This window comes from Equus asinus, chromosome 8 (genome assembly GCF_041296235.1).
Source record: "Equus asinus isolate D_3611 breed Donkey chromosome 8, EquAss-T2T_v2, whole genome shotgun sequence".
Taxonomy (NCBI): domain Eukaryota; kingdom Metazoa; phylum Chordata; class Mammalia; order Perissodactyla; family Equidae; genus Equus; species Equus asinus.
Window position 1 is genome coordinate 30,399,280 of NC_091797.1, and position 21,000 is coordinate 30,420,279.

General features: G+C 57.3%; 1 protein-coding gene across 5 annotated transcripts in view; it reads right to left on the minus strand.

Annotated features, from left to right (window-relative positions):
* The window catches only part of ITPR3 (inositol 1,4,5-trisphosphate receptor type 3), a 66,358-nt gene extending 45,446 nt beyond the window's left edge, over positions 1–20,912 (minus strand). For 2 of the 5 annotated variants that reach the window (XM_044776416.2, XM_044776415.2), the window contains exons 1-2: positions 20,761–20,910; positions 5,887–5,957 (exon numbers count right to left, since the gene is read on the minus strand). In XM_044776416.2, coding sequence (XP_044632351.1) covers positions 5,887–5,957; positions 20,761–20,876 — 187 coding nt within the window. In that variant the 5' untranslated portion in view covers positions 20,877–20,910. Of the gene's footprint in view, positions 1–5,886; positions 5,958–19,994; positions 20,397–20,760 lie in introns of those variants that run through there. The other 3 variants (XM_070515086.1, XM_044776417.2, XM_044776418.2) reach the window with 3 other exon arrangements.
* Positions 20,913–21,000: the final 88 nt, after the last annotated feature.

Below are 21,000 nucleotides of genomic sequence, written 5' to 3' on the forward strand. Positions count from 1 at the left end.
GGAGCTAAATTCTCATGGAATAAGCAAAACCTATGGAGACATGGGGGTCGCTGGCAGAAGAAACAATCAAAGGAGTGCATTAGGATTGCCTTCTCTTATTACACTGCCAGAGGATATGCAAAGTGGTGCCACCCCAGTGGGGAGCATCTGGCAGTCCTGATCAGAATCACAGATGCTCTGCCCTTGGACTCCATGATCTCACCACTGGTCACTCATTCTAAGCAGACGCGCATTCGTACAAAATGAAGCGGGACAGGGTCTTCGCTGCAGCATGTCAGGAATGATAAAGACTAGAAAGAGCCCGAGTGTCCATCCGAGGGGACAGGATAAATAATTACAACAGAGCCACACAGTGGAATGCTCTGAGGCTGTAGGAGAGGGAGGGGTCAGCAATTCTGACACACGCTACTAGGCAGGCCAACCTTGAGGACATTACGTGAAGCGAACTAAGCTAGTCATACAAGAATAAATACGGTATGATTCCACTCCTATGAAGGGCTGAGAACAGTCAAATTCATACAAGTGGAAAGTAGAGTGGAGGCTGCCAGGGGTCGGGGAGGCGGGATGAGGAGTCACTGTGTAACGGGTGGAGAGTTTCGGTTTTACAAGAAGAAAAACGTTCTGTGGGTGGATGGTGGCGATGGCTGCACAAAGAGAATGTGTTTAATGCTACTGAACCGTACACTTGAAAATGGTTAAGCTGAGGGACCAGCCCGGTGGCATAGCGGTCAAGTTCACGCGCTCTGCTTTGGTGGCCCAGGGTTTGCAGGTTTGGATCCTGGGCAGGGACCCAGCACGGCTCATGAAGCCATGTTGTGGCAGCATCCCACGTACAAAATAGAGGAAGACTGGCACAGATGTTAGCTCAGCAACAATCTTCCTCAAATACACACACAAAAATGGTTAAGACGTAAACTCTATGTTATGGATATTTACCACAATTTAAAAATAAACTTTTTTTTGAGGAAGATTAGCCCTGAGCTAACATCTGCCACCAATCCTCCTCTTTTTGCTGAGGAAGACTGGCCCTGAGCTCACATCTGTGCCCATCTTCCTCTACTTTATATGTGGGACGCCTGCCACAGCATGGCTTGCCAAGCGGTGCCATGTCCGCACCCGGGATTTGAACCGGCGAACCCTGGGCCGTCAAAGCAGAATGTGCATGCTTAACCGCTGTGCCACCAGGCCGGCCCCTAAAAATAAACATATTTTAAATGCTTAAAACTGTAATTTGTAGGAACACTATTTTCACATAGTTCAAGATATGGAACAAAAATGAGTTTTTAAATGAAAAAAAAGACAAAAAGAGTCCAAGAGTTCTCTATACTAATGTGAAAGGATCAGTAAGAGGATCTAGCCATCGTAAGATTTATAAAGTAAAAACAGCAAAGAACAGAACGGTGTATATAGAATGCTATCTTTGTGTAAGGAGAGGGAAATCTGAATATATGTTTGTATTTGCATAAAGGAATTTGGAGGATGCATAAGAAACTAAAGAAAGTGATTACCTGAGTGGATAACAGATAGGGCGGCCCGTGGGAGCAGACTCTCAGTATCTATTTCTACAATGTTTTGATGTTTTAACCGTATGAATAAATTTCCTAGTCAGATTTTCTATATGCTTGCCCCCGGAGATGGGGACAGGAGGTGAGTGAGGATGAGGTGGGCGCACCATTGCTGTCATCTTGATCCTGGAGCATGTACTTGTATTACTTTTATAAAAAGAAAAAAAAAAGGAGTAAGAACAAAATTTTAAGTGGCCGATAACATAGGAAAAACGCCCCCTCCACTAGGAGCCAGAAGAATGCAAATTAAAACCACAGTGAGATGCCATTTCACACCCAGCGGGCTGGAAGACATTTAAGTGGGACACAACCAAGGGCAGCAAGGACAGCGGTGGAGCGAGGGGGCGCGCAGCCACAGTCTGTCGGGGGTGAGCACACACAGCCCTCCAGGCAGGCACAGAACAGCTAGCATCCTCCCACCAGGGCTCCCCCTCCTCGGAACGCACCCAAGAAGCCTGTACACACGCACCCAAGGAGACGTGTACACGAATGCTCATCGTGGCATCGCTGGCAAGTACCAAAAACTGGAAATGAGCTACGTGTCCCTCACCAGGAGAGGCGACAATGGATGGCAGTTTATTCACCCAGTGGAATATCACACAGCAATTAAACAGATGAACTACAGCCACACGTGTCCACATGGATAAATCTCAAAAACAGTGCAGAATAAAAGAAGTGCAGAAAGATTTACACAGAAGACTACCGATAATACACGGGGTTGCAGAAATGGGAAATAACACCCTATATGGATATATCCCTAAGTATTAATAACAAAAATATAAAAACGGGCCCCTGAATGACGCACACCAATTTCTGATAAGTGTTTACCTCTGGAGACCGAGGGAGGGGAAAGGGATGGGGGGATGGGGGTGATGCAGGGGGCTTCAGCTCCAGGCGTAAGATGGTATCTCTTTAAAAACAAAAAGCTCTGAAATAAACACAACAAAAAGGATTTGACAGAGTTCCGTAGTGAGTACACGGGTGTGTGTTATTTATCTCTATACTTTTGTGTAGAGTTGAAGTGTGTCTTAATAATAATAAAAATAACAATCAACTGGCCTTGGAAGATGGACAGGAAGAGCAGAGGCGTAAGGCTCAGGGTGGGGGCGGGCACCGAGTCATGCAAGCACGGGGAGGACACGTCATCAGCCCCCTCCCCGGCACCTGTCCCCAACCAGTCTAGGTGGGTAAGTGACCCCACACATTTTCCTGGGGTCGCCGTAGTTGGGGTGTGAGCTCTGTGCTTCCCTGAGGGAGACTGGGAGGCCAGAGCTGCCCGAGTCCTGAATGGGGTCTCCCTGTGCCCAGCACAGGGGCAGAGAAAGAGAAAGGGCATGTGGGAGGGAACATGCCTAGACCCCAGGCCAGTCAATGAGCAGGTCTCAGAGCAGCCATAACCCAAGACCCCTACAGCAAAGCAGAGGTGAGGGAGGCTGGGCTGGCATGGGGTGCCCTGTACATTGGGGCACCGGCAGCCTGGGCCTCCAGGGCCCTGCAGACTCTGGAAAGAATGTCCTGAGCATGTCAGGGCTTGGGATGGCCTCTGAAGATGGCAGGAGCTGAAACCACAAACAAGGAGCCAGTCAGGGGCTGACAAGGCAGGCGGGGGCTTCACTGGGCTTGGGCAGCCCAGCCTGGGGGCCTCCAGGGTCAGCAGGTGAAGGGGTGTCAGCAGGGAACTGGTAGTGGGCTGTGGGGGGAGACAAGGAGAGACCACAGCCCCCAGCAATAGCTGGGGCCCCCAGAGGATGGAGGGGCAGCATTTGTGGGGGCCTCAGGACATGGCCATCTCTGATGACCTCTAGGTACCTTCTATAATGCCTGCCATGACCCCCACACGCTTGCTGGGAGCCCCCTTCAGGGCCAGGTGTTTGCAGGAGAGACAAGGAACAATGAGAGCCAGGATCCCGGGTTTGAGGCCAAGCTCCGCCTTTCTCTTCTCTGGACGTCAGCCTCAAAACTGAAGAGGTGGAGTCCGTGTCTCTGTCTGAAGTCCTAGCCCTCTAACTGGTACCTGCCAGCCATGGGCCACACAGAGACCCGGGTCTGCCCCAGAAGATGGGCTGTTCTCAGGTCCAGACAGGGCCACAGGGAGTCCGGGGGGGCCTCTATCTGCCTCACCAAGACACCACAGGCCAGGACATGGGGCGAGCGGGCCGGAGAAGGCTGGAGGCTGAGTCTGCTCTTCCGTCTCCCTGAGCTGGCTGGGCCCGGTGAGGCCATGGGGACCACGGGGCAGCCCCCGGATCCTGGGGTGGGCCCTCCTCACCGGCTTGGGGAAAACAGAGAGGAAGAGGAAGGAGGGAGTGGGAAGGAGCGATGGAGGAGAGCAAGAAGTCAGAGGAGCATTTGTTCTGCTAAGTGGCTTTTTGTTGTCAAAAATTGGCCCCAAACTCTGCCCACTGGAACTCTAGGGCAAGTCTTCCTCAGCCACGCCCATCTGCCCCCAGCTGTCGCACCACAAAGCAGACTGCATATATCTCGACACACGCACACACCTTCTCCTTTCAGCCCCAGACCCTCCCTGCCCTGGCAGAGCCTACCCTCAGGACCCTCACCACTGCCTCCCTTACTGAGTTCTCCCCCAGAATCCACCTAAATCATCGCAGCTACAGCGGAACCCTGCCCCCGCCATCAGCCCGCAGCTCTCTGATTTCCGGCTCCAGGCTCACTACCCACTCCCAACCTCAGGACCCAGGGGCAGGCGTGGTCAGAGCTGTGCCTCCAAGCAGGCGGCCCACACGAGCGCCCTGGAACCCCCAGCACCTGGGCCCAGTGCCTTCGAGGCTGGGCTTAACCAGGGACTCTGGGTGGGTCACATCAATGGGACCTGGAGCCGCCAGGCCTGGGGCAGGGATAGGACAAAGCCCGAGGGGGCCCCGATGCATGCATTACTCCTCAGATGGGCACCACTATGGGACAGACAAAACAGCCAGATAAAACTGCCAGAAATCCCTGTCCCGGGGGAGCTGACATTCTGTCAGGGGAGACAGATGATAAACAAATAATTAAAACACGTGGAGTATGTCAGATTCACGCTACGGAGAAGAAGAACGCAGGGAGGGGAGGTGGGGGCGCATTTTCGACTGAGTGGTCAGGAAACGCCCCACTGAGGATACGAGACCTGAAGCCACTGAGTGCGCGAGCCACGTGGATACTGGAGCAAGAACCTTCCAGGCAGAGGGAACAGCAAGTGCAAAGGTGCAGAGACGGGAGCATGGGAGATAAATAGGAGGAACAACAGGGAGGTCAGCGTGGCTGGAAGGAATGAGAGAGAGGCAGCGGGGCCAGACGGTGTTGGGCAGAGGGGTCCACAGCGGTGAGGAAAGTCCAGCGCGCGAGGTGGCTCCCACATAACCAGGCATGTCCCGACCTAAGACTCCAAGGTAAAGCCCCACTCAGAGGCCACAACAGAAGCAGGGCCCCTCTGTGGGCTGGGAGGACCCCCCTCTGTCTCCTCCATGCTCCAGTGGATGGGCAAGGCCCCAGCAGCCAGCCAGCCAAGGATGCCGCAAGATTATCTAAAATCCCGCTCCCCTCTCAGCATCCCTCTCCAGAACAATCCCAGCTACTCTCCCCAAGAGGAGCAGCCACGTGGGCAGACGGGGCGGCGGCGGCCGGCGTGTTTCTGCCTGCTCCCACCCTGCCCACCACACCCAGGATCCGTCTGTCTGACTGTCGGCCTCAGCCTCACAGGTGATGACAATAATAACACCATGCCCAGGCTGGGCACAGCGACAGCAGAGTATCATCGAATTCTCACAAGGGCCTGCAGGGCTGTGAGGCTGGGCCGAGAAGCCCACTGACCACGGAGCACACAGAGGCCCCGAGAGGGAAGGCACTTGCCCAGGGTCACACAGCAGAGCCAGGTCTGAGCTCCACAGGCTCCCCCAGGGCAGGAGTCGTCCACACCACGTGGGGCTGAGGACACAGCCTGGTTCAGGAGAAGGGGCTCCAATTCCCTCACCACCGATGAGATGTGAGGAAGAGAAGGGAGCCCACCCTGGGCCTCCTAACGCCTGGGGAAATTCTCTTTCCACCCCTGTTCCCACAGAAAACGCCCAGTCACGCAGACAAAGAAAGTCTTGTGGCTGGTGGGGAGTTCGGGGGAGAACAGGCCCCCCGCCAGAAGTGGGTGTGCCCCTGAGAAGTGGGGTGTGGCCCCTGGAACACCCAGGGAGAGGCCATCAGTGCCATGATAGCAGCAGCTGGGGGTTCGCAGACAGCAGTGTGAGCGTGCACGGGCTCCTCGTCCAACAGCCCCGGGCCCAGGACGCGGCAGCCCAGGAGGGGAATTGGCGGGGGGGGGGGAAGGTCTTACCTCGGAACTTCTTAGGGGGGTTGTCCAGGTCCCCGGCCGCAGGCTCCACCACACAGCGGTCATCCACCAGCCTGGGAACAAGGCAGCCCGGTCAGCGGGAGAGCAGAGACCCCTCTCCCCACAGCATCCCTCCCCTGGGCAGGGGATTCCAAAACACCAGGAAGGCCTCCAGAGAAAGCACTCCGCCACCATCACACCCCACCATCAAGGCTTTCCCTTTCCTGGCACCACTGCAAGGCAAGGTCTCTCGGGGTTGGGGTAGGGGAGCCCCCAGCAAGAGCACAGACACACCCAGCCCCCCCCAACCCCCGAGCCAGAGCTGGAGCTGTCCTGTGGGGTCTGCTGCCAGTCCAGGCTGTCACACGCAGGGGTGCAACTCCTGTCACGGCCCTGAGACCTGGCTGCCCAGACCTGAGAGGACAGTGGGCGATGGAGGAGGGAGAGAGAAAGGGAGCAAGAGACACAGAGACAAAGTCAGAGAGACACAGAGAGGGAGGGAGAGCAAGTTAGAGCGAGCGAGAGAGACAGCGAGAGACAGGACAGAGTCAGAGGGATAAACAGGATAAGAAACAGAGGTAGAGAGGGCCGGACACAGACAGACCGATGAGAGAAGCTGTGAGACACCAAACCAGGAGGACAGGCCTTTGGGTCTCAAAGACAGGACAATGAACTCTGTGCCTTCCCAGCCTCAGTGAGGCCCCACTGCACACCCTCCTCTCCAGCCCATCCTGGGCCTGAAGTTCCCCCACTTACAGCCATGGCTGGGGTTAACCCCAAATCTCTAGAGGACATCCACCCACGCACGCATCCTCCCACCACCCATCAGCCATCCATTCATTCCTGCACTTAAAACCCTTCAGTGCCACCCCAGCCTCTAGGAAAAATGATGATGAGGATCCACCACTTCAGAGGCCAACTCTGTCTCAGCACTTCACAACTGTTGCCTCTGAATTCTCACCAACTCTGTCTCAGCACTTCACAACTGTTGCCTCTGAATTCTCACCAACTTCTCCACAAGGGGCTAGTCACAGCGTCATTTTATAGGGGAAGAAACTGAGTTTGAAGGTTAAATACTTTGTCTGAAGTTACAGAGCTGATTCTAAAGCCTTCTTTTGCTCCTCCCCTCCTTGGATTGGCTAACAAGGTCTTTTGTGATCTGACCTCCACCCACTCCTTCGCTAACCTCACAAGTTCCTTGCCCTAGCCACGCTAAACCTCCAGTTGATCCCAAGGTCCCCGGAGCTCTCATCTCTACAGAGGTGGTGCTGGCAGCCTACAAGGCCCTTCATGCCCAGCCCACCCTGGCTCCCCTCCAAGCCCCAGGCCCAGTAGAGCTCCATTCCACTCTCAGCCCCTCTCTCCTACTCTGTGGAGCCTTCCTTGGCCAGTGCCCTCCCTCCCTCTCGGCCTCCCTCCCCCATGGCCCCGAAGCACGTGGTCCTGGCCTCTCCCGCTGCCAGGCCTCTTTCTACCTCGAACACCCGTAGTGTCTACACTGTGAGTTCCTTGAGGATAGGACCCAGTGCTTCTCCCTTTGGAATCACCAGCACTTTGCACAGTGCGGTCCATAGTAATAACAATAGCAAGCAGGATTTTTTTTCTAACGTCTTCATATATTGTTTCCTAATTCTCTAAACCTACTTTGTTATTATTTCCTTTTCGCAGGCAGGGAAAGCCGAGAACAGAGAGGTTAAAGAGCCTGGCCAGGCACACACGGCCAGCAGGCAGCAGAGTTGGGCTTGGAAGCCAGGCCGTGCAGCGTCAGAGCGGGTGCTGAGTGGGACCCTGCAGTGATGGCGCAGGGAGACGGTGGCCTGCCCTGCAGGGACCCTCTCAGTCTCCTCCCCTCTCGCCCACCTCCAGCACTGGCCTAGTCCTTGGCCCCCTTCCCCTCTCCATCTGCACTCAGGCCCATGGGCACCTCGGCCACACTCGTGGGCTCAAAGCACCACTTGTACCCTCAGGATGACTCCCACATCCACCTCTGCCCTTCCTCCTCGCCTGACTCCAGGCTTGCGCGTCGAACTGCCTACTCCACATCTCCACTCGGATGTCCTCCACCTCCAACTCAGCATCTTCAAAACTGTGCTCCTGCTCTTCCACCTGAATGGCCTTTTTTTTTTTTTTTTGAGGAAGATTAGCCCTGAGCTAACATCTGCTACCAATCCTCCTCTTTTTGCTGAGGAAGACTGGCCCTGAGCTAACATGCATACCCATCTTCCTCCACTTTATATGTGGGACACCTACCACAGCATGGCTTTTGCCAAGCAGTGCCATGTCCACACCCAGGATCCAAACCGGCGAACCCCGGGCCACCGAGAAGCGGAACGTGCGCACTTAACCACTGCGCCACAGGGCCAGCCCCCTGAATGGCCTTCTCTTGAGGTCCTCCCAGCATCAGTCAATGGCAACTCCATCCTTCCAAGTGCCTGGGCCAAAAACCTTGGACCAATCCTGGGCTTCTCTTCTACTCGCCTCTCACACCTAATCTGTGAGGCCTACCTTCAAGATAAGTGTGGAACGTGACCTCTTCTCATCACTGACACCTCCCCCCGACCCCGTCCAGGTCCCTCCAGCACTCACCTGGATGTGAGGAACGGCTTCCTCTTTGGTCTCCCGATGTCCCCCCTCATCCCCACAGCCTGTTCCTCACACAGCAGCAAATCACCGCAATCTTCTGCTCAGAACCACCCATCTCAGAGTAAAAGCCAGGAACTCTCAATGGCCTGAAAGACCCCACATGATCCGCCCCCTCACCTCTCTGACCTCATCTCCTCCAGGGGCTCCTGCCCACTCTGCTCCAGCCACAGCCCTCCTCCAGGCTCTTCAAACCTTCCCGGCCCTTTGGCACTGGCTCTTCCCTCTGCCTGGAACCCTCTGTCCCCAGACACCCTCTCGGCTCCCTCCATCACCTCCCTCAGATCTTGGCTCATATGACCCATTCCCTGGACACCCTCCTTCCCATCCCTTTTAAAACAGTAAACTGCTCTTTCCCACATTCCTTGTCCTCCCCCCGCCTCACTGTTCTCCACAGCACATATCACCACCTGGCCTGCTAGACGTTTTACTTACTTATTTTGGTTACTCTCCCCCCACCTGGGATGGAAGACCCACGAGGCCAGGGATGTATCTGTTTTGCTTCCTGCTGTATCCCCAGCATCTAGACCACTGCCTGGTGCACAGCGGGCACAGAAGAAATACACATTGAGTAAATTAATTCATTTTCCTAGCTGCTGAGAAAAATATACGAAAAGCAAAAGATAAGGTCTCTGCTTCAGGGAGTTTAAAACCTCATTGGGAAGACAAGTCACACACTCGGAGGAGTTAATGATATAATGAATATGCATTGCTGCCAACTGGTGGTACCGCTGCGGATTTTGTCCGAATTCAGGGTAGGGAGAGGTCAGAGCTGGGCCAATCAGGGCAGGTGTGAAAGAAGAGGCAGGAGCCCTGCAGAGTCGTGAATAATTCATAGAATTTCCTGTAAGACTCCAGTGAATCAGATGAGCTGGTTGTCTCTTCCCAAAGCTCAAGGGGAGGGGACACAGGACGGGTAAGTCTTGGAAGAGGAGGGAGAAAGCGTGGGTCAGGCCTGGGACCTGGCACTGCCGGGGGTGCTGGGCAGCCATAGGGCATCCCGGAAGTCGGTGCCGCTGAGGAGAGGCGGGGGTGGCCCCCACAGCCCCCATCTTGACCAGTACACAAGGCCTTGTGGAAGCCCCCTCCTCAGAGACTCCCTGTCTGAGGGAAAACCCATCCTCACCCCTGACCCCTCCTCACCTCCCCTGGGAAGACGCTCCTTGTCTGGGTCACATGTGCAGGAAAAAGACATGCAAATTCAGATGCCTGGCATGTTTTTCCTAATCCCCCCGGCACAAATATGCCTGGTCACGATGTGGATGTCCCTCTGTCCCCACCCACTCTGCCACAGCTTCTGAAGCCCTGATGTCTCCAACTCAGCCCCTCCCCAGTGCCCATGGGTCTACAAAGCAGCCACATTTTGGGAACGCAAGCCGAAGCCACTTAGAGAAGGGGAGGGATTGGTCAGGAGGGGAGCATGGCCACCAGGAGGAGAATTTCAAATAAGGTGGGGAAAGAAAACATCCCAGGCTTGCAGCCCAGAGGGGACAGGAATGGTCTGCATGAGGCACCAGAACGGAGAAGCAAGGCATTTTGCGGGTGGGAACAGCTAGGGGGCTCCCCGGAGGTATCAGGAACACACGGTCAGTAGATGCGGCTCTCTGGTTCCTCCTGGCTCCGGCATTCCACACCCTCCGAGCTCCAAGTGTGGGTACCCAGCTAGCAGAATCAACGTCACCTGGGAACACTGGGCTACATTCCGTACCCCTCCCCAAGAACCTCTAAGGGGTGGCGCCTTGCCCTCCTCATCTTTGTATTTCCCGTCTGGTGCTTACGGCAGCTCCCCACCTCGCCTGTAGGCAAAGAGGGCGGCCCTCGGCAGGATGTTTAGAGTCCCAAATGTCCCCAAACGCCCCCGCACACGCCTCCCCTCCATTCCTCCTGTGTATACTCATTAGGACTGAGGCATCCCACAAAGGTGCCAGCGGGCGGGAGGGCGTGGCAGGGGTGTCGCGTGAAGCCATTAACAGATTAGCAGGAAAGCCCTTATCAGATGGGCTACGGGGACACCTGAGCCCAGAGGGAGGCCCGAAGGCAGGGCCACTAGACAGGTAAGTTTTCACGGAGGGGAGCGTCACAGGTCGAGGCCGGCACTTCCGTTTCGGGCCTACCAGGGGGTGGGGGAGGACGGGGGAGGGGGCGGGGGAGGACGGGGGAGGGGGCGGCAGAGCAGGGCTGGCCGAGCGTCCCGGCCCCGCCCCCGAGAACCCGCCCTGCGCGGAGGCTGATGTGCACGCTCGGCTTCCCGGCCCCGCCCCCCGAGACCCCGCCCCCTGCCCCGCCCCCGCCGCCGCCGAGCGAAACTGGCTGACCCACGTGCAGCCGTCGCCGCCTACAGAGGCCTCGCCCCGGCCTGCCTCCGACTGCGCGCCGCTGCCAAGACGCTGGGCATCGGCCAGGCGCGCCGGGGGCGGCGTCCGGCCGCCTGCACCCGCGCTTCCCTCTCCTCCCCGGCTGCCCGCAGAGGGCGGCCCCGAGGACCCCTCCCCACCTGTGGCACCCATGTCCCGGGCCGCAGCCCCCCACCCTCCCTCGTGGCGGGGAACATCTGTGTTTATTAAACGCCGCGCACAGGTGCCCGGCTTCGAGTGCGCACCTGGCGCTGTAACCAGAGCCGAGCTCTCCAGGGAGAAGTGACCCCGTGGCTTCACCCCCCTCCGGAGCTCCTGCATCTCCGCCCGAGGTCCGGGGGCGGGCCTGCTCCCACCCTCCGCCAGGCCGCTGATCTCACCGTCGCCCTCCGCACCTTTGCACGCGCAGCAGCCCTGTCAGAGTCCCGCCGGCTCCAAGGCCGCGCTTAAGCTCCCGCAGAGTTCACTGCCCATTCCCCCACGGGCATCGTCCCTCTAAAGGCTGGCTGCACCCCAGCCAAGATCACATTAGAAAAACCGACCCTCCAATGTGCAGAACACGTTTTAATTTATGAATCGTTTTTACATCCAATACCTCATTCCTTTCTTACCACAGTCCAGTGTGAGGTTCACTGACCAGAAGGGGCCACTTATACAACCCTGGCCTCCACCCGTTCAACGAAACCTTACTCCCAGTCTACTATGCAGCCGATAATGCACTGGGTGTGGTCCCCACCCTCAGGAAGCTGATGCCCATCATGCTGAGTGCCCTGAGGACAGAAGCCATGCCCTCTACCAGTGCATCCCCCCATACTCCCATCCTCCCTACCCCCACAGAGCTGAGGACAGTCCCTGCGGTGAGCCTGCCATCCACTGGGAGGCACGGGACCAGTTTGAGGCTGCACTGTTCCGGCCCAGGAGGGCATCAGCAGAGTGGGCAGGGATGGGGGTAAGGGGATGAGCCCTGTGGGTGGGGCTGCCCTGGACTCTGGAGAGGAGCTGGTTGACAACTCTGCTCTAGAAGGGAGTGGAGAAGGGCGCTGTCCCTGAAATGCCCTTGGGGTCTGCACCCCAGGACCTTGGTCTGAGGGAAGACGAGAAGGCAGATGCATCCAGGGCCCTGCCCAGGGTGGACTTTGAGATGCAGGTGGGAGCCACGGAAAAGGCAGTGGGGTGCGTCAGTGCTGTCTGGAAAGATTAGATAAGGAGGAGGAAGAAGGGCGCCAGAAGTGGGACAGGGGACTATCAGAGGAGCCTGAATCAAAGCCTGCACCTGCCAGCTTGGCCAGCTTCACAGCCATGGGAGGAGGAATCACACACTGGGGAGATGCCCCACGGACCCTAATAGCCCCTCCGCCATCCGGCTGTGGACCCAAGGTGTGGAGGGGAAACTGACTAGCTCAGGTCACACAACAAGTTAAAGGAATACCCAGTTCCAGACCCCAGGTCTCCTGACTCCCAGCCCAGGGCACTGGCCACGACCCCACAGATCCAGGCCAGACCCAAGGAAGGCCACTCCCAATGCAGGCTCTGTCAGACGCTGGGACTGGCTGGAGGTGGACGGTAGTCCCCTCCAGACACCCAAAGTCACACCCACCAGGTGGGAGTGGGGAGGAATGCTGGGAGAGGAACCCAGGGTCGCCTGGCTCATCAGAGAAAAGCAATTCACTTGTGCATCCCTGTAGAAACCTCCACTTACGTAACCTCTACTTCTCTCCCTTTACCATGGACCCACCCTGTGCCACCCGAGGGGCCAGTGTATGGAATTTCAAACAAGCATGGCTCAGCCCTTCAGGGAGCTTAAATCTAGAAAGGACAGGAAGCCGCACACTCAGAGAACCCCAGAGTCTCTCCAGTGATGAATGGAGGTAGAAAAAGGATGGAATTTGGACCAACAGAAATAAAGGTCCCTGGCTAGTGTACGAGCCTGCAGGGCGCTCCCTCTGCCCATGGGTCTGGGTTTCTGGCTCTCAGGATTGGGGGCTCCAGTGAGTCCTGGGGTCTCCACAGTGCTGCTGGGGGCAGGGGAAGACTGAGCTGTTAGGCCAAGGAGAAGAAGGATGGGGAGCAGGAGAGACAGGAAGGAATGCTGGGAAGAGACAGAGAAGCGGTGCAGCCAGGGGCCGCCCAGCCAGCCCCCGCCTCACACTTTGGCCTCGCTGGGCCCGGGCCTCTCCGGCTCTCCATAGCCGCCGGCTGGACCCAGCCTGTCCTACTTGACGTAGTAACTGAGGCTCTCGGAGCGTCAGCACAGCAGGCCCTGAGGTCCAGCCCGCCCGGCCCCAGGCCTGCAGAGCTCTCTGGGAAACGGCAGCAACAGCCCTGATGAATCCAGAAAGTGAGACGGTCTCCTGCATAACCAGCCCCGTCTCGTCTCGTCTGGAGCTCAGCATCACCGGGCAGGGGAAAGAAAGAGGTGGGGGCAGGGCACTGTTGGCACTGTTTTAGATCAAAGGCGACTTAAGAGGCATAAAAATCAAATGTAACACGTGGACCTTGACTGGATCCTGAATTAAAGAAACCAGTGTTTGGAGACAGACTGAGGACAACAGGGCACATGTGACTACGGATGGGGCACTGGGTGCTATCAGGAAATTACTAATTGGCATGATAACAGTACTGTGGTTCCACAGGAACGTACCCTTATTTCTCAGAGACGTACAATGAAGTACTGAGAGGTGAAACCACGCAATGGATGTAACTTACCAGAAAATACTTCAGCAAAAAATAGATGCAACAAACATGGCAAAATGTGAACAATTATTAAGTCTAAGGAGTGGGTATATGGGTGTTCTAGAAGGTTCTCTCTACTTTTCCTGCATTATATTTATGCCTCAGGCTGGTGCTGAGGGGCCAGAGTGACAGCAGAGGTAGAGGCCACAGCCAAGCCGGCTATGGAAGCTCTGCAGAGTCCACCTCCCGCAGCAACAGCAGCTCCAGGGCACCGACTCCATGCTCCCTCCCCTGACCTCTATCACCCATCACCCATTTCTTGATCTCACCCTGGAGAGGCCAGCTCATGGCTGGAGGGCCGAGTGAGTGATGGGAAAGGGATTTGCGAACCAAATGACGCACAGGTGTCTGCCCGGAGCACCCGCAGCTGCCCGGGCTGAGATTTGTGTTTGCGGCCTCTTCTGGCTCTGCCCACCTGCCAGCCAAAACATACCAGCTTTACACACCACTATGATCATTTTACTCCCCCACTCAGTCCCCTGCAATGAGTCCCTCCTGCCTGTCTCCCCTGCTGGAAACCCCTCTGCAGCCCACACCCTGGGCTCACCGTGTAGTCCACGCCCAGCCTCATTTCTGCCCCCATGGTCCCTGGTGTGAAACACTCTGCAGCCTCCTCTCTGAGGACCCCCTATGTGACCACCAGGCAAGTCAGTTAGCCTCCCTAAGCCAAGGGTCCTCACTCCAGGAAACTGTGCCTGCAGGTGCAAATGCTGGGTACCACTGCCACTCCTGGATGACCAGTGTGACACCCTCAGGGGGCTCAGAGCTCCCATTCAGAGGCCTGTGATGAACTTACTGGAGATTTGGGCTCGGCTCTCCTCCCCTCCCCCCATGCCTCCTTCCCTCCTCTCTCACAGTCTCCACCTAGCGGGAAGAGCCCCCCAGCTCCACACGGTAAAGTCTGGAAAGCAGGCCCGGGGGTGCACCACAGGGACTCCAGAGGCTCCCAGGGTAATCGAAACCCAGAAACCTCCCCCTGAGCTGAGAGCAGAAGGCTGGTGTGGCCCCACCCTAAAATCCAGGGCATGGCCCCACCCACCCCACAGCCCCACTGGGCCAAGTCAGGGAGGGGAGGGGACATGGGGTCAGGAATGTAGGGCAGGGCAGAGTGTGAGCAAGTGGCCACTGCAAGATTCTTTAAGGCCGAGGAGTTGGAGGCAGCCTGGGTCCCTAGAGTCCCACGGTGGGACACTGGGGTTGATTCTGTCCTCAGGCAACCCCCACACAGCCCCTCTCCCCACTTCACCCCTCGGATCACTGCCACCATGCCCAACCTTGGGGGTGGAGGCTGGTCTTACTCCCCCCACCTCCTAGGACGACACTCTCAAACTTATGACATGAAGTGTGCCAGACCTGCCGGGCCTAGGGTCCCCGTTTCTGCAGCCTCCACCCCCAGGGAGACATGCAGAGGTACAGACTGTGAGTTAAAAAGCTGTGGGGCCAGCCTGGTGGCGGAGGGGTTAAGTGTGTGTGCTCCGCGTCGGAGGCCCAGGGTTCCCAGGTTCGGCTCCGGCCCAGACCTAGCACCACGAGGTAAGCCACACTGTGGCGGTGTCCCACATACAAAATAGAGGAAGACTGGCACAGACGTTAGCTTGGGGACAATTGTCTTCACCAAAAACAAAAATAGCCATGCCTCCCCTTTGATCTCAGAACTCCACTTCTGGGAATTTATCCTGAGAGAATAAGTGGACAAGTGTTCGGGCGTGTATGGACTAGGATGCTCAGTGTGGACTGTTTAGAACAGCAAAAATTTAGAAACAATCTAAATACCCCATATTAGAGTTGCTTAAATATACTAGAGTTGCTTAAATAAATTACGGGACATTACACCATGGGATGCTACGCAGCCGTCACAGTGGCGTGCTGGCATGGAAAATACAGTTTAATGTATCTCCCGAAAAGGACAGGATACAAAGTCCTTTCTGCAGTTTGCTATCGTCTTGTAAATGTCTATTTGTGTACATAAAAGGCTAGAAGGTCCGTATCCAGAATATGAATATAAGTCACAGTGGTATTCCAGATAATTCTTTATTTGAGTTTTTCACGTTTTCTCCATGGGGCATATATTATTTTTTAATTAAAAAAAATATGTATTTTCAAAAAAGGAGTTGCATGGATGAGCCTACCTGAGGCTAGGACCCTGCCTTGGGGCACAGGTCAGGGGTGAGTTCAACATCTCGTTCCAGTGAAATCACAGTCAAATGAAAGCCAAGGGCAGGTCTGAAGTCTACCCGGGAATGCAGTCTGCACTGGAGGGCCTGTGCCCCCTGCTCCTGGAATGACACGTGTCTCAGAGACTCAGGGCTCAAAGGCCCTTACAGACCATCCCTCCCAGCTCCTCACTGTACAGACTAGAACAGGCTGGCACCCTGTCTTGGTTACTGCTGATTCCCCAGTGACTAGAAGAGTCCTGGCACAAAGCAAGTGCCCAATAAGTGTTTGTTGAATGACTTAATGAAGTCTGATGAAAGCTAAGAGATTAGCTTTCTGGAGCAAGAGGCAGGCAGACCCAACAGGTAGGCTCCTTCAGAGCCTGTCAGCCTGGGAGGGCTCTCAGATCAGGGATCCCCACCCCAGGTACACATTAAAATCACTGGGAGCTTTAAAAAAATCCAGCCCTCAAACCCAGCCCTAGAATGTTGACATTTCTAGGTTGGTCTCACCTGCGACTTCAGAGCTGGAATTTTTTTTAAAGACTCCAGAGGGATCCTCAGGTACAAAGAGAGCACCTTAGAGGACACCCAGGCTGAAGTAAACATTCTGAGAAGGCAAGGCCTCGCCAGAATCACCCAGCAAGTTAATGATAGAGCAGGAAAGCCAGGTCGCTGGGGACCAGGCTTCCTCCATGTTCCCCGTCACATTTCCTGGGTCCCGACCTCCAGTGCCCACCCTCCTCGGGAAAGCAGATCAGGCTAGAAGGAGGACAGGGAACCCCAAGGGGGCCCCTTCTGACCCTACTTCCCATGATCACCCAGCCCTGGGGGATCCAGGTCCAGGGGCCATGGGAGCCCCCAGAGGCCATGGGGGTGGGCAGAGCCACTTGGACAAATGCTAGGAGCTCAGCTTCAAGACCCATTCACCTGCACTCCCCAACTTACTCCCTGTGGCCTGGTGCCACCCCTCTGGCCACTCAAGAGATCTCCAAGGAACTGGATGTGAGACTCTGAGGGGTCCACCCTGCACGTTCACGGCCAGTTCCCCGCAGCCACTGGCCGGGAGCCACATTAGATCCTCCACCTTTCGCTGGCCCTGATCAGTCGCTCCAGCCCTGGCCTCTCCAGCCTCCCACTTAGGGCGAGGGCTGAGGCAGCGGCCCTGACCATGCTCTCCTGCCAAGAATGGGCGTGGGCCTGCTTTCCCTTCCCAGCTGAGGTCTCGACCTCCTCCAGGATCCACCCCTCAGACCCCTCCCGCCCTCCCAATCCAGAGTTAATGTACAATCTTCACCAGGAGCTCTAATTATCCAGGCGGCTCTAAGTGGCCTCCTCCACGCTGCCCTGCAGAGCCTGGCCGGAATCTGAAGGCCGCCCCAGACTCCCTCCTCCCCCAGTGCCCCCTTCCCACCTCCCAGCTGAACAACCCTCTGCCCACCAGGGCTGCCCTGTCTTCACCAAATTCATTTCATCCAGCCCTCACTGGGCACCTCTTAGTCACCAAGCATTGGGCTAACCTGGGAACTTAGTCAAATTGGCCTCCAGAGTTCACAGACAGGGACACCAAAAGCCAGGGTGAAGGCAAAAGGGGACCAGAGGGGACAAGGGAGCAGAGAAAGAATCACTTAGAGCAATGCTTCTCACACTTTAAGGCACCAAATCCCTGGGGATCAGCCTGCAGACTGATTCAGTAGGACCATCAGGGGTCTGAGACTCTATATTTCTAACAAGCTTCTGGCTGATGCTGGTGCTGCCAGACTGAGGACCACACTCTGAGTAGCCATCTAGGCTTACAGTGCCCAGAAATCATTCTTCCATTGACTCTAAGTTCCCAGAAGATAGGACGCACAGCTCCCTCATCCACCACCTCGTCCCCCGTGCCCAGTACAGTGCCTGTGGACCTGCCGAGTAGATGAATGGTGTAATTAATTAGCTAATCCTGGCAAAGTGCCAGTGTTAGATGGACCTACAGAGAAACCTCCAACTAATTGTAAGACAACACAATTAACACCAGAGGGGAGTTTGTACAAAGCAGTGCAAACCACAGAGGAAAAAGGGTTAATTTTGCCAGGTTGCAGGGCGGGGTTGGGGGGGGTCTCAAAAGAAGCCACTTGGCACCAGGTCAGATTTACCCAGGTGGAAACTGGCTGAAGGGGCAAAGGTAAAGAGATGGTGGGCGTGGGGGTAGGTACGTTCCAGGAACTGGGAGGAGTGTGGTGCACCTGGAGCTTCGGAGGGTGTGAAGGGGGATGTGAAAAAAACCGGAAAGTGAAGTTTGGGCCAGCACAGGCCAGTGCTAGAATGCCAGGTTGGGAGGGCGGGCGTCCACTGGTGGGAAGTGGGGGAACTGTCGGAGGCGTCTGCATGGGGAACGGGCACCCGGGAGTAAAAGCCCTGGAGTGGAAGGGCTCTCAGAGGTCACTAGGTCCTGCCCCAGGATCAGAGTGGACTGGAAGAAGCCGCCTCCTGGGGAAGGAAGGGCCAAGGCGGGAGGGAGCTACATCGCGAAGCAACAGAGGGAATCCCTTCTCTGTGACGGATGAGGCCTGTGTGGAGAGCGGAATAAGATGTTTCCCTGATTCTGATAGATCTCACAGGAGCTTCAAAACCACCCACTGTGCGCTCAGCCCTGAGCCAGGCACTAAGCAACAGAGAAGATGGTCATTTCCCAAAAGCCCCCCTTGCTGTTCAGACACTAGGAGGGAGCTTCCACCAACTGCCCCCAGGTCCCCCACACTCTCTCCTTCTCCCCTCAGCATTATCAGAGGTGTTTACTGTGGACCTACTATGTGCGGGCCCTGGCCTCAAGCAGCAGCCTGGCCAGAGGGACAGCCAGGGCTCTGGTCACTGCTCTCTGGGGCAGACCTGCACAGATGGCCCAGATGTGGCTCCACCCCCATCCTCTGGGGAACTGAGCAAGTAAAGTCAAATCTAATGGGGGAGAGGACAGGCGCGGGGTTCCACGTCTGTCTGGGGAGGGGAAGGAGCGGCCTGGAGGGCGCTGAGATAAGGAGAGCAGGGTATGTGGAATTGTCGTCAGGCTCCCCTGCTGGCAGAGCCCGCCCACCCGCCCTCCAACCCCCTGCTGGATTCCCTTTCCCACAGCTAAACTCCCAACAACCCAGCGAGACACCAGGAGCCAGGTGACCCCACCTCCCAGGCAAGTCCAGAGCCAGACCCCAGCTGAGGCGGCCAGGGCTGTCCTCCGAAGCCCCCAGAGAGGGGGCACCTTGTAGCTGGCTGGTGTCCAGATGAGCAGGGTCAGCAGAGGAGGGTGGGTTTATCCTAAACGGCAGCTGGGTGTGGTGGGAAGATGAGACAACACAGGTCCTCAGACTGAAATGGGACAAAGATAGCAGGACATGCCCTCCGGCCAGGCTGCAGAGGTGGAGAAACCACTCTACTCCCTTCCCCCTTACCCACCCCCCCCAGCCTCAAGACTCACCCAACTGCTCCTCTAAAGACAAACCTATTCTCTCTGCCTAATTCCTTTCGTGCCCTATGCCTGCTTCAGGCCTGGCCCTCCCCAGGGACTTGAATTGATTCCCTGCTTATCCAGCCCAGACCCTGGGGGGTGGCAGCCAGAATTAATTAATGTTTGTAAAGTGCCCGAGAGATCCTGGGACCAGGGACCCAGGGGCGCCAGATGAGTTGCGCAGGAAATTGACAGAGAGAGGCGGGGAGAAGGGAGGCAGCGCACCAGAACCTGGGACCCCTGGAAGGGGAGGGCTGAGAAGACACTCCTACCACAGGGCGGCAGGACAGGAGAGAGCTAAGAGGAAAAAGTGCGACCCCTCAAAGGTGCGACAGCCGCAACTAGAGGACCCACCACCCACGGCTCCGTCCCACCCCCAGAGCCGGTCACGTCCAGACCCAGATGCCGTTCCCCAACTCAGGCCCCAGCCACCCACCTGCCCCCGCCCCGGGACCACCTGCAGAGGAAGTTTCGGCCTCTCCGACCCCTCTGAAGAAAGGCGAGCGCGCAAGGCTGGAGGCTACGCGGAGCCCGGCGCCTCCTGCCAACTGCGGCAGGGCGCCCGACTCCTACCTGGGCAAACATTTCACTTCCTTTCTCTAAAAGAAGGAGGTTAGCCGTTCCCCCGCTCTTTGACGCTGGGGACATCCAGGTTCTCTGTTGAGGGAGGCGACGGCAGGACGCACGCAAGTGGCACCAAGGCCCACAGCGCCCCCTCCCCGCCTGCGCCCCACTTGAACTCGGCTCACTCACCCCAAAGTGCTGATGAAGCCATTGACGGAGCCCTCGGCGTACAGGGAGACGATGTCCCCGATGTGGAGAAAGCTAGACATCTCGCTCATGGCTACGGCCCTCCGGGGAGCCGGGGCGGTGGGGGCGCCCAGGCGCGCGCGGCCAGGCTCGGTGCGGAGAACGGAGATGACCCAGGGGGCAGGAAGGGGCGCGTCCCCTCCTCCGAGCAGAGCGCTCGGCGCGGCCGGGACGGGCTAGCGGCCACCCGAGCTGAAGGCGGCGCGGCGTGGCCCGGCAGCCGGTGGTGGCGTCCGGGTGAGGAGGTGCCCGCGGCTCCGCGCGCCCGCCGCCCGCCCGCCCGGCCCGCGCGTACCTGCAGCGTAGAAGGAGCAGGAAGTCTGGGGCCGCCACACACACATGCAAATCCCGCCCGGGAGGCGGGGAAGCCACACCCCGTCCCCCGCGCCCCATCCGCGGCCCGCCCGCCGGCACCCATGTGCGCCGGCCCGCCCCCCGCGCCCTGCGCCCCTCGCGCGTCCTGGGCCCGGCCTCCCGGACACCCAGCGAGCCGCCTGCCCCGCACGACTCCAAGGAGTCTCGGGCCTCCGGCGGGCTCCCCGGGAAGGAGTTCCAGCTCCAGCGAGCCCTCAAACAGACCGTGCAACCACCATCCCTGGGAGGCCCAGCCCTCGGGGTTCCCCGGACTGTCTGCTCCTAGGCCCCCGGGTCGCCGAGAGCCGGGGCGGCGCCCGCGGAAGGGGGAGCCCAGCGCCCCCTCAGGAGCTACCTGAAGCCGCGCGCGGAGGACCCGGAGCGCCCTGGTGCGGCCGCCCTACGGCCACCGCGCCGTCTCCGCGCCCAGCTGAGAGCCGTCTCATTCCTGCGGCGCAAATCGGGATTCATTTTTCTCTACGTGAAAAAGCCTTTTCATTGCACAATAGAAAGTGTTCGGGCTTGGAGGGGAAATGAAGCAATGGGGTGGGTTTTGTTTTTTTCTCTCCGCATTCCTGTGTACAAAGAGATCCAA